Genomic DNA, 13,852 nt, shown 5'->3' on the forward strand with positions numbered 1-13,852 from the left:
GCAGGAGAGCTGGAGCTGGGTGGGAAAGCGGGGACTTGGATTGGGTGTAGTTTGGGGGAGAGCAGGGACTCAAGAAGTTTGGGTTTAATAATAAGGACTAGGTGATATGGTATGGATGATATAGTGTGGATAGGCACTGTGAGCAGTCAGAGAACAAAAACACAGACAATGATGTAGAACAGTATTCAAAATGGCTCACAAATCCCACAGTTCAATCAGACAAATCTTTATTAAATATTTATTAGATCATCTATATTTAAATACTATACCATTTAGTTTCCATGTAACAAACCTTAATGTACACTTAAGGAACTGCTCAACACTACCTTTTCCTCAATTAATACAATGCAAACAACATTAAAAACAAGACCAACACAGAACTGTCATGGTATGCATCCCCAAAATCACATGACATCACAGCACAACTAACATAATCAAAAACAAAAACAAAAAAATCCCAAAATACAAAAGACCAGAGTTCAATGTGTTTGATTTTTTTTTATAAAAGAAAATTGCAAAAAAAAAAGTAGGCTGAAAGGTGTTGCAAAAAAGGTTGGTGTTCAGTTCAAAACGCTACTAATAGCCCAGCGTACCACTACAGTCCACCAGCAAAGACAAGCAGCAGAGGGCACTTACCAAGCTCCTGCAGCAGTGACAAGCTCCCACAGCATCCTCCCTGAGAGTGATAGAGGCTGCAGCAAGGGATGCTGGGATAGCCTCTGCCGCCCAGCTGTTTGAGAGAGGGTCCTGGAGAGAAAAGTGGATCCCGATAAGCAAGTCCATGTAACTCCCAGGAAAACTGTTTAAAAATAATTGTTTGATGAGGTTGAGTGTTGGTGTGGCCAGTGCTATCCCCCATCACTTGTGCAAGGTTGGGTTGGTATGTTTATGTGATCAGGGAGTCTCTGTGCTGGGACTCCAGTCTAAGAAGAAATCCAGTCCAGGTTTTCCTGCAGGCACCCTGTTTGTGCCTTTTACAGTTCAAAAGCATGAGGGCTAGCCTCATGGCTTTTGCCTAGTGTAGGATCACTAACAGTAAAATGGATGGCCCCTGGAACCTTGTTTTTGAGACAGTACAACTATTTTAAAATATAAGTAAAATTAAACAGACGTGGCTGACACATCTTCCCTGTCTCTAGGCAGGCTGAGAGTGGCAGTTCCAGGGAAAGTAAAGATTTTTAAAAGTGACACTATTTTATGGTGACATCAGTGGAGCCAGGATTTGCTCTGGGAGAAAGAGAGTTTCCATGTGGGGAATTGAGCATAAAGTAGGAGGCAAAAAGTGCTGGTCTTCAGCAGTGTCAAGACCCAAAAGCATTTGTGGTGGAGCCAGCCTGAGTTACTGCATGTCTCTGGGAGATTTGAAAGACAGAAAGAAAAGAAAAAAATAAGTTTTGATTCCAGATCCCAGAGAGACTCCTGTCCCTGAAGGTAAAGAATAGGAGTGACAGAGTAGTTAATAGTAGTAGCAACAGATCAGGAACATGGTAATTTTTTTTTGCCTGTTCTAATTAGAGGGAAGAGGGATTTTTTTGTGTGAAAAGTAACTGCTGTTCCCCTGAAATTAAAGACAGGGATTTCCTGATGATAATTTATTTTCTTTAGCTAGACAAAACAGTTTCGCCAAGCACCGGACACTCGCAGCAAAAAGACTTTTAGCTTGTGGAAGATAAATCAGTGCCAGGGAGATAATCTTTGTTTATGAGTTGGTATAGTCAGGTAGTAGGTACCCCCTCTGGAGGTGAACAGTGATGGAGAAAGGCCGGATGCTAGCGACCTCAGTGCCCATCGCCTGGAGGAGGCGGTTGCTGTGCCAGAGAGGATTGCATCAGAGATTGCATCACAATGGACTGAGCTTGAGTCCCAGATAAGTGTTTTCATATATCTATAAAAAAAAATCACACCTTAGGTCTGGACAGACTAGCAAACCAGCAGAATCTAATTGAGCTCAAAACAAAGGGACAGACAACATTGAATGTGAACAGCAAACACAAAAGACAATAAGAAAATAAAGAGGATACTTACCATAAGAGGGGCTCTTGGTTTTTAGAAAAACCTAGAAAGAGAAAAAGTACCCACAAAGACTTAATTTCTTATGATACAGGTCTGAAGATTAAACACTAAAAGAATAAAAGTTGAATCAAGCAGAAGTTTCCTGGAAACAAAAGAAAATAATTGTTAATATTGCTTTTGAACTGCTACTGTAAAAGAAAATTTGCAAAGTATTTACAATATCTAATTGTTGCCTAACTGTCTATAGTTAACAACAGTTTTTGAAGTATTATTCCAAAGGTACATACTAAAGAGCTTGAATATTTGTATTGGTTACCTCAAGACTACTTCTAATTCTTTTCTTTTTGGTAAAAATAAACTTGTTAAACTTGTTCGTCAGGAATTGTTCATTTCCAAGGTACTCCAGGTAACATCCTCCCTCAGGAATGTTACCCTAAGTTTCTCCCTGCTTCCCCTCCCTGCCCCTGGGAGACTCCTGTGCAGGAGACCCTGTAGGGAAGAGTAAGGTATACCCTGTGAGGTTCCATCGAAAGGACTATGCAACGAAGCAACCTTTAACATCCCACCAGCCTCAGCCAAAACAGTGGGAGAAGGTTTCTGCTCAGGAGGATGCTCTTTCTTTACAGCTTCTCAATCTGGGCCTTCTCTAGGTCTTTTCTCTTCCCTTCTAGGTCTGGCTAGTTATATCCCTTTCCTAGGGACTCTCTCCCAGGACCAGGATTCTCTGCTGTATAAGGTTAAGCTGGACCGGGCCATATCTCTAGAGTCATTCCTTTTAAGTGCTCTGAGATTAGAAGGAGAGTAGGAGCTCAGAGATTAAATAGGGATTGAGGGGGAAGTGGTGAAGAAGTAGGTACTCTGGGATTGGGGAGAGAGCAGGGATCTGAGTGCTTTCATTTACCTTTCGGCTTTGTCTACCCGTCCCCAATGATATCAAATTTAAAGCCATCCTCGGTAAGTTTGCTAGTCTGTTTTGTAAGACACTGCACCTTTTCTTCAATTTGTGAAACCCCATATCTGCTCAGCAAGCCTTGGAACATCATCACATGATGTAAAAAACCAAAATACTCTCATTGACACCATCTATGCAGCCATTCAATCATTTCCAGAATGTGAGCTTCCTTTCCAGATACTTTACCATTGATTGAGAGAACTGAGAATACCACCTGTGCACCTATCTGCTTCACTCTCACAGTGCCATGAAGTCACTTTTGATATGCTCCATGTAGTACCTAGCAGTATCATCCTGTGCCAATATGGATAAGCAGCACTGAATAATAGTCAGTAGGCTTCACAATTTTGATAATATCTGTGATTTTGGCACCAGCAGAGAACATACCTCCTAGGATATGTCTGGTTAGGAGATGGATGTCTCCATATCCCTCAGAAGGGAGTCATCAATCATCACTACCCTTCACTTCTTAGGCTCGGTAGTTGCTAAGCTTACAGCCTTGAGATTTATGAGTTCTATTTCTTCCTTTTCCTGGGATGGTTTCTCCATTTCCAGTGCTTTTGTCCATTTCTTCAGATTGAGAGAAATTGTTTTTAGGATGTATGGTCTAGTGTCTGTGGTAATCTGGGTCCAGCTGTCATCTTGTGGTCCAGTTTCACCTTCCCCTCTGCTAGAGAAGTCAGTATACATTTTAATCGATGTGTAGTCTTTCATTGTTCTGGATGTTTCCCAGCCTTTCCACCTTCTCTTTCAGTTCTTCCACCTAATTTCCTGGGAGAGTTGATCTGTAGATCTCTTTCACACTTAACCAGTTCCTTGTGGTTGATCAGGATATCTGCCTAGACAATGGCAGAAGTAATAACAGAGATGACAGCTTTGGTGATACGATGTTTCCTGGCTATCCTTCAGCTTTTGGTACCTCTGAAGGAAATGAGAAAATCCTACCAAGTAAAATTAACTAACCTGTTTCGTATGGCGTCTATCTGCCACCTCTACTCTCAGAATCCCTGCTTGTAGTTGTTTGCTTGCTCACATGTTGTTTTGAAGTAAGGCATGGTTACACTTATTCTTTCAGATTACTTATGTATTTATGTGTCCATGAGGTGTGTAATTTAGTGTGGCTTCCTTTTTAGAATCTTGTTGCTTCATGTTCTAAGGAACCCCTGGTTTCCTTCCCGGAAGGAATGTACTAACTTGCTGGGGAAGTTCAGAGAGCTTTACTAAACAGTGGGTTGGATTTTACTCCCCATATGGGAGACTCCGATGGTGTTTCCTTAGCCTTTTTCACCACTAGGCACCATTTTAGGGTGAGGTATTTTTAATTAGATTTCCTAAAAGCAGAAGCCCTCTGTCTTCTGTCCTTTGTTTTGCTAACTTATTCCAGAAGGGACCCTAAGAACAGATCTTTGGTCTGAGCCAGTATGGCAAGTCCTATATTCTTATCTTTCTCATGCATATTCACTGTGGATATCCTGAAAACTTAACTGGCTGGCTATATCCCGAGGCCTGGATTGAGAGCCACTGAAATAGACACTTGGGGTGGGGGTTGGGGGAGGGGTCTATTTTTAGACACTGTCCAGCCAGCAATGTTAGCCAGATAAATTTATACAGCTAAGTTTGGTGGGATATTCAGAGGCACAGCCACACCACTGAATATACCAAACTATCTTAAAGTTAACCAGATAAGTTTATTTGTCTAACTTTAGGACTACTCTAAGTTACAAGAGTTAGTTGGATAAGTTATTCAGCTAACTCTGAATATTGGAGTTAGCCGGATAACTTACCCAGGCAACGTAACTCTGCCATGAAACGCCTCTATATTACATAGAAACAGAGAAACATAGAAATGACGGCAGAAGAAGACCAAATGGCCCATCGAGTCTGCCCAGCAAGCTACGCACTTAATCCATTTTTTTTTCCCTTTTTCTCTCTCCCACCTATTATCTGGCTTAATTCTAGTTGGATAATGAACTATCCATCTAAACTTTAGCTGGATAAAAGGTGGAAATATTCAAAAGTCAGAATTTAGCTGGATAACTCTCAAGTTATCTGGCTAAATGCCATTAAATGTGGATCCCTCAGTGTAGTAGTTCTCAATCCAGTCCTCTACAGTAGCTTTGAGGGAGAGAGAACAGCAATTTGCAGGCTCTGCAGAAAAAATGAGACTGAGGGGCCCTGCCTGGAAGGCAGAGTGGTGATTGGGATTGGACAGCCCAAAAGGGCACACTCAAAGTTTCTAGAAGCTTCAAAATCAAAGTTCCATGCCAGGCTCCATTTGATGATGTCACCCCATGTGAGGATTGCCATCTTGTTTGTCCTTGGAAAAAAAGATACGGTCCTTTCGCTAATTTTCAAGGTTTTAATATTACCCTGTTAATTTCTCAAACTGTTTCTCATAGAGCAATAAATATTTCATGGTTTGCTCAATTTACTTTTAACATACACACATTCTTCAATGAATCCAGTTCCCCTTTTCCCCCTGCCACTGAAGCAGAGAGCAATGATGGAGTAATGCATCAAGTCCCTCCATGCACTCCTTTTTTTCATTTCCATCCTTTAACCTTTAGGGATCCACAGTATTTATCTCATGCCCTTTTGAATTCTTTCACTATTTTGATTTTCATCAACTCCTCCGGAAGGGCATTCCAGGCATCCACTACCCTCTCCATGAAAAAATATTTTCTGACGTTGGTTCTGAGGCGTCCACCTTAGAGTTTCATTTTGTTGCCCCTAGTTCTACTAATTTCTTTCCAATGGGAAAGGTTTGACATTTGCACATCATTAAAACCTTTTAGGTATCTGAAGGTCTGTATCATATCACCCCTGGGCCTCCTCTCTTTCAGGGTATACATTTATTTATTGGGTTTTATATACTGTCGTTCGGTTTTGCCATCGCAACGGTTTACAAAGTTTCGATGTTTAACAAAGTGTTCAAAGATTCATGTGATTGTTAAACATAGTTATTGAAGGCGTTATAAACGTAGGTCAGTTGTCAAACTGTACATGTTATATTACCCTGTTTCCCCGAAAATAAGACAGTGTCTTATATTAATTTTTGCTACCAAAGATGCACTAGGCCTTATTTTCAGGGGATGTCTAATAGAGCTGCTGGCTGCCCCTGCGTCAGCCATGTCCCACCAGTGTGCTCTCAGAGAGAGGTAAGAGTGTGCAGCATTCATGGTAGTCAGCTTGGGCTGACTCTGCTGCTTTTGAACCTCTGCACACTGCTTGGAAGGGGTCCCCCGACTGGTACTGCCACCATCCCCAGATGTCAGTAGTCTTGCTGCCACTGTCACTGCTGCCACATGGCTATTGGGGAGGCACCGATTGCTGCTACTGACACTGAAGCCCATTCTGCTGCCTCCTCTGTGCAGGCCCCATGGGCTTCCACTTTCTCCATGCTGATCTCGTACATTGTGAGATCCGCATAGAGAAAGTGCTACTCTTGCACATTACCAAAGATTACATGTGCCAATCACTAAAAAGTAATTTTTTTTTTTTACCTTTGCTGGCTGATGTTAGTTTTCTAATCGGTTGGTCACAGGCTTTTTTTTTTCCACCTTCCCTTTCTTATTTTTTTGCCAATTCCTTTTATATTGTCCTTTTTTCTTCCGTATTTCTTTTCCCTCCGTCTTCTTCCCTCAAACACAGTCAGGTTCTCATTCTCACATGCATTTCTCTCTCTCACACACACACAGGCTCTCACTGTCACATGCTGTCTCTCATACAATCATTCATACACACAGTCTCTCACTGGCACATGCTGTCTCTCACACACATAGGCTCTCTCTCACTCCCACATGCTGTCTTGCTCAAGCATAGACTCTCACCGTCACACGCTGTCTCTCTCACACACACAGAGGCTCTCACATGCTGCCTCTGCATTCAGATCCTCACTCCCACACACAATCTCTCAACTCATCTCACACACACACCCTCTACAGACCCTCAGCCTCTCTCTCACCTCTGGGTCTCCTCTTTGCGGGTCGCCGCAGGATGGGCTCTGCAGCGGCCCTGAACTTCTCGGGCCTCTTCCTCGGCCCTGCTACCGGGCCTCTTCCTCTTCTTGGGCCGCTGCGACTTGGGATTCGCAGCAGCCCGTGGCGGCTCCTCTTCTGCACGCGCTGATGCTTTTTCTCCTTCCTGCCCACGCGGCTCCAGCAACGTTTACTTCCGGGCCGCACAGGCAGGAAGGAGGAAGAGCATCAGCGCGTTTGAACGCGATCTTTTTCTTCGGGCAAGGAGGCTCAGCGGCCGCATGAGCCTCCTTGCGCCTGGGCGCATCGGCTCCCCTCCGGATACCACTGCTCGCGTCTGCCCCTAATACTTTGGAAACTTTATTAAAAAAAAACAAAAAAATAAAAAAATGACGTCACAGGATTGACTGGCCCACCGGGGAAAGCCCGATCCCCCGATAGGTCAATCCGCCCCTGTTTACAAGGGATGGCTTACTTTCGGGGGAGGTCTTATATTTAAGAATTCGGCAAAATCTCTACTAGGTCTTATTTTTGGGGGATGTCTTATTTTCGGGGAAACACGGTACGTGCTTGCATTGGTTCTACATGTTTATATGGACCAGTAGGGAGGGAAATTATAACATAAGAGTCATTGGGTGTTTTGGTAGGCTTTGGTGAACATCCAAGTTTTTAGTTCTTTTTTGAAGGTTTTTAAATTTTGTTGTGTTCTCAGTTCGGTTGGGAGGGTATTCCACAGTTTGGGACTTCCTAGGGATATGGCTCTCCTCATAGGTTTTCTGATACTGATCCCACACCATTTTGGTGGCCCTTCTCTGAACCACCTCCATCCTGTCTCTATCCCTTTTGAGATAAGGGCTCCAGAACTGAACACAATACTCCAGGTGAGGCCTTACCAAGGACCTGTACAAGGGCATCACCACCTCCATTTTCTTTTTTTTTTTTTAATTTATATTTTATTGAATTTTTTCATTATTACAGGAAAACAAAATTACAATATGAATCTTATAGATAAAGATACACAATAAGAAATTTTTCAGACAGTTATGTCAATATTCAAAAGAATACAAAGAAATATTCTACCATATATCTGTAATCATATTGAATAAATCCCAAAGAAATCTATGGGGAGACCAAGGGGAAACTAGAGCAATACACCTAAGAAATATTTATGTCAATTGAATGCCAAATTTAACCGAACAAAGAGTGACACCATACACATTTTTTTTTCCAACTACTATTCAGAGTTTCTCTAGGATTGAGAATAGGAATCTAAATACACACATAATTGCTCAGGTTCATTGAAAACATACTTTGTCTCTCTGAAATTTACTATACATCTACATGGAAAACGTAAAAAATACTTTGCTCCACACTCTATAGCTTCCTCCCTCATTGCAAGAAACTTTTTTCTTTTCAATTGAGAACTTTTTGCAATATCTGGGAAAATCTGGATTGTAAAACCATAGAATTTCAGTTTCTGAAATCTAAAATATGATCTTAGCACTTTATCTCTATCAATTACACTTGCAAATTGAATCAGAAGTGTCGCTCTAGTTTTTATTTCAGATTCAAAAGATTTTTCTAGAAATTCAGTAAGATTTAAATCCAGATTTGCATCTTCAACTGGTTGATTCACATCTTGATTATTCCTCTTATCCATTAAAGTACGTTGAGGCAGATAATAAATCCTCGATAGTAATGGTAGATTATCTTGGGAGTATTTCAAAATGTTTATCAAATAACTTGAGAATAAATCTTTCGCTGTCATCATCCTGGTCTTCGGGAAATTTAATATTCTCAGATTAGCTCTTTTTATCTGGTTTTCAAGCAGTTCCATTTTACTCTCTTGCATTTTCTCCGATGTTATCAAATTCACTTGAATTTTAGCCATATTGTCTACTTTACCCTCCATCAGGGTTATACGTTTTGCTAATTTTTCATTCTGCTCCTCCATTTTCTGAGACTTCAATATTGCTTCTTGTACTGACATAATTAGTGCATTTATAGATTTCTGCACTGAAAACAGAATATTCCTGATTTCAGCCAAGGAAGGAGCTAATGTGGGAGTAGAGCAAGTAAGCAGTAACGATCCATTCTCACTTCCTACCTCTGCTGCTGCGCCTTCTTCTCGTTGGTCTGTGCGGCGTGCGGTTTCCTCTCCTAACTTGCTGGAGCTCGGTGATACCGGGCTCTCCGAAGAAGCAGAATTGTCGTCTGCTCTTCTCTGCAAGTTAGGGGTATGTAGTTCTTGAAATAGGAATAACTCTCCACCCGCAGGAGGTTCGGGCGTTGTTGGAGCCCCCGGGCTCAAAGTTGTTTCTAAAGTCTGGGAGCCTGGCAGCTGCTCATTACCGGCTCCAGCGACTCCTCCCCCGGGGTTCCTCGATGGCGTCTTAGTAAAAGCTGCAACTATGCTCGGCTGTCGATTATCTTCAATAGTAGGTAAACCTTCTCTTACTTTAGCTTTTCTTTTTGTGTGCGGCATGTTATTCAGGCAAAGAAAGTCCAAGGAAATTACACAGAAAAGCAAGAAACCAACGACAAGTCGGGAGCTGCTGCTTTCACGTCCTCATTGAGCGGCGGCCATCTTGGTCTCCCACCACTTCCATTTTCTTACTGGTTATTTCTCTCTTTATGCAGCCCTGCATTAAGTTTTGGAGGAAAAGTACAGGACTGATTTGTATCCTTTTCTCAGGATAGACAATATTGAGTAAATTGGAATGGAAGTTTATCTCACTAGGTCTTAAGTGATTGTGGAGTCTCTCAGGGTTCGACACTTTTTAATGTTTATTCACAACCTTTGGGTGCTATTCTTGAATTCATTCATTTGATATTCTTAATGTATGCTGAGGACATTCCTTGCAGTAGGATTGGGGAATTCCTTCAAGATGCTTTAGCTCATTATATTGGTATTATTAGGTGAATCGTTTTTTGACGATTTAAAACAATCGTCAGATATATTTTAAATCGTCAAAAATCGTTAGAGCCGCAACACAATAACAATTCCCCCGATTTATCGTCAAAAATCGTAAATCGGGGGAGGGGGGAGGGCGGGAAAACCGGCACACCAAAACAACCCTAAAACCCACCCCGACCCTTTAAAAGAAATCCCCCACCCTCCTGAACCCCCCCAAAATGTTTTAAATTACCTGGGGTCCAGTGGGGGGGGGGGGGGGGGGGGTCCCGGAGCGATCTCCCACTTTCGGGCCACGGCTGCATTAAGAGAAATGGCGCCGGTGGCCCTTTGCCCTTACCATATGACAGGGCAAAGGTAGCGCCGGCGCCATTTTGGTTCCTGTGAGTTAGCAAGGGGTTTTTCTACCTAAGCTACTCTGCCTCCTCGGACTAACTAGGGGTAACCGCTTCTCGGGGGCCTCGCTCTCTCTCTTACTTTGTAGATTGCAGTCTGGAACCGGTACTCGCTCCTCGAGGGCCCTTGTTCCCGGACTTACTCGGTACTCTCTTCTGCCTGGAAGTCATCACTGCCAACTACATCAGTGAGTTACCATCGCTCTCTCAGAGCTTTCCCTGGAACCAGGTACTCACTCCTCGAGGGCCCATACATTCCAGCTCCTGGGCTTCTATGAGACATTGTGTGAGTGTTACCATCAGGTTCGGTACATGAACTCTGCTTACCCTGCCTACTCACTATATTTCAGTTTCTCTACAGCTCAGCCTCCAGGGATCGCTGTTCCAGCTTCTGAGGGACTGCAGCCCAGCCGGGCATTCCAGCTCACTACTGCCACCTCTGGTGGTTCAGTATACTGTCTAATAAAAGAACTAGTGTGTGTCTGTCTCCATACTCTGAGCCTGACCAGTGGGCCCTCTCAGGGTCTTCCCCAGGGGCATGGTCATCTGCCACTGGTCCAAGGATCCACCCACAACTCTCCTAAATACTACAGATTGCTAACTCCTATCTGATTGCTCCTCCCATCAGATAGCGGTTTCATTACAGATTGCTAACTCCTCATGGAAAACACATCAGGTTCCCACCGATAAGGCTTCAAAGGAGGGCCCGGTGGTGCGTGCGCATGCCTAGGAAGACCCGAAGTCGAGGAGGGTAGTGGCAGCGTCCAGGCTGCCATGAGAAGTCCCGGGGAACATGGTGATGAAAGCTGGCCCGAGCCACAAGCAGCCCTGGGGAGGGCAGGAGAGCAGTGCAGGAGGTAAGAACACGCCGGCCGTCCATTGCTCTTACCATGTGACAGAGGCCGGCCAATGGCACCGATAGCCCCTGTCACATGGTAAGGGCAAAGGGCCACCGGCGCCATTTTAATTACTGGCAGCCGACAGCCCGAGAGTGGGAGATCGCTCCCGGGACCCACGCTGGACCACCAGGGACTTTCTGCAAGTCTTGTGGGGGGGGGGGTTTGTAGTTAATTAAACTTTTGGGGTGGTGGAAAAAAATCGGCCCAAACCGTGGTTAAACGAAATTTCCTGCGGCGGGCCAAATCACATCTCTAATTATCACCTTCTTTTTCTTACTGGTCATTCCTCTCTATGTGGCCCAGCATTCTTCTGGCTTTAGCTATTGCCTTGTCACATTGCTTCGCCGTCTTCAGATCGCTAGACCCCAAGTTCACTCTCTTACTCCATGCACAGCAGCCCTTCAGCCCCCATCACATACAGTTCTTCTGTATTACCACACCCCAGATGCATGACTCTGCACTTTTTGGCATTGAATCCCAACTGCCATATCTTCAACCACTGTTCAAACTTCCTTAAATCATGTCTCATTCTCTCTACTTCTTCCAATGTGTCCACTCTGTTCCAGATCTTAGTATCATCCACAAAAAGACAAAGGTTACCTTCTATCCCTTCCGCAATGTTGCTCACAAAGATGTTGAACAGGACTGGTCTCAGCACTGATCCTTGCGGCACTCTGCTTAACACGTTCCTCCTTCAGAGTAGGTTCAATTTACCATCACACAGTGTCTTCTATCCGTTAACCAGTTTGTAATCCACGCTACCACTTTGGCATTCACTCCCTAGCTTTCATTTTATTCACAAGCCTCCTATGCAGGACCGTATCAAAAGCTTTGCTGAAATCCAAGTAAATCACACTGAGCGCTCTTCCTCGATCCAATTCTTTAGTCACCGAATCAAAAAAATCAATCAGATTTGTCTGACAGGACCTTCCTCTGGTGAATCCGTGCTGCCTCGTATCCAGCAATCCTCCTGACTGTAGATTGTTTGCTATCCTTTCCTTCAGCAGAATCTCTATTACTTTTCCCACCACTGAGGTGAGGCTAACCGGCCTGTAGTTTCCAGCCTCCTCTCTGCTGCCACTCTTGAGAAGCAGGACCACCACCGCTCTTCTCAATCACTAGGGACCACTCCCGTTTCCAGGGATCTATTGAACAGGTCATACACCAGACCCACCAGCACATCTCTGAGCTCCCTCGTTCTATGCTGATGATGCACAAATCACCACATTCTTTAATGTGAAAGGTCATATAGACCTGTCTCATTTCAATAATTGTTTGGACAGGGTTGCTAACTGGCTTACATGTGAATCCTTCTAAATAAGAAGCAATCTAATTTAATATTAGATCAATTGCTCCAGACATGTATCCGATGATGTTGGGAACTCCCATTTCTTTAAAACCAGTAGTGACTTCACTAGGTGTCCAGTTAGATTCAGCCCTGACTATGTCTAGCTTTATTTCAACTACAATTCAAAATAATTTTGTTCATTGAGGTATATTAGAGAAATGTGGTCATTACTAGAAGTAAAAGACCTAAAAACTTTAGTACACGTCTTTGTCATTTCAAAACTGGATTACTGTAATTCATTGTTATTAAGTGTTCCAAATGGACAGCTGAAGTGTCTGCAGCTGTTGCAGAACACAGCTGCTAGACTGATCTTTGGCCTTCAAAAATATATTTCACCAGCTCTGAAGCAGGTACACTAGCTCTCAGTCAGTTGCAGAATCAGATTAAAAATCCCAAGTATTGTCTTTTGCACTTTTTCAGCTGGCTTTCATCTTTATCTATTTAAACTGTTAGTGCCTTACATTCCTTCTTGTTCTTTACGTTCATCTCAAGCAGGGCTTCTTTTTGTTCCACCATCTTTCAGTAATCCGGTTGGACTCTACCAGAGAAATCACTTTTACTTATCGGGCACCCTCACCTTTGAATTTTCTTCCATTTGACATCTGTTCTGTTTCAAATTATCTAAACTTTAGGAGGGCAGTGAAGACCTATGGAAAAAGCAGTTAGCATAGAGGTGTTACTCAGCTTGTAAAAACAGCCATATAGATTATTATAATTTTGTTGTTAATAAACATACATAATACAGAATTTATTTGTTATTTGTTTTGTTTTAGAATTTAGGTTTGTTTAGGCTGCATAATGTTATTTTGTTTAATTTAATTACTTGTGTATTAGTATTATAATAACACATTTTATATTGGATTTTATGTATTTTTCAGTTGTACCACCGCTTGAATAACATGCTTAACAAGCAGAATATTAAGAATAATAAATGAAATGAAAAATGAAAATCTCTCACATGGGGTAAACACCCTCACTAACTCCGTTACCCTTCATACAATTGACCCATTCCTCTTTGTGGCGATCCTTTAGGCTCGCTACAGTGGTTAAAAGAAGAGAAAGAAAAAAGTCTGTAATCGCGTTAATAATGGTAAAATAAAATTAAGGCGTATAAAAGAAACAGCAATCAGCGTTGTAAAACACAAATCATTTTCTTCAACACATCGCCCTCCCTCCCGTTGTATTCCCTAACAAGCGAAGAATTATTACTAATTACATCCACTGTATAAACCCCTAAAGTCTATTCCCATGCTTTGTAACTCTATCATTCCCGTGTTTTCCGCCTCTCTCTCTCCCTTCCCCCTATACTGACAACATCCCAAAGTTTGGACAAACTCCACACGCCTCAACCTCC

The 13,852-nt window shown here is 42.8% G+C and overlaps 1 protein-coding gene across 9 annotated transcripts in view; it reads right to left on the bottom strand.

Annotated features, from left to right (window-relative positions):
* Positions 1-337: 337 nt before the first annotated feature.
* LOC115087867 overlaps positions 338-13,852 on the bottom strand; it is a 38,445-nt gene continuing 24,930 nt past the window's right edge. For 3 of the 9 annotated variants that reach the window (XM_029595538.1, XM_029595540.1, XM_029595541.1), the window contains 3 exons: positions 13,457-13,535; positions 13,076-13,145; positions 7,889-9,584 (listed from right to left, as the gene is read on the bottom strand). In XM_029595538.1, the coding sequence (XP_029451398.1) occupies positions 8,192-9,427 (1,236 nt within the window). In that variant the 5' untranslated portion in view covers positions 9,428-9,584; positions 13,076-13,145; positions 13,457-13,535 and the 3' untranslated portion in view covers positions 7,889-8,191. The other 6 variants (XM_029595542.1, XM_029595545.1, XR_003855636.1 and 3 more) reach the window with 5 other exon arrangements.

Source organism: Rhinatrema bivittatum, chromosome 3 (assembly GCF_901001135.1).
Source record: "Rhinatrema bivittatum chromosome 3, aRhiBiv1.1, whole genome shotgun sequence".
Taxonomy (NCBI): domain Eukaryota; kingdom Metazoa; phylum Chordata; class Amphibia; order Gymnophiona; family Rhinatrematidae; genus Rhinatrema; species Rhinatrema bivittatum.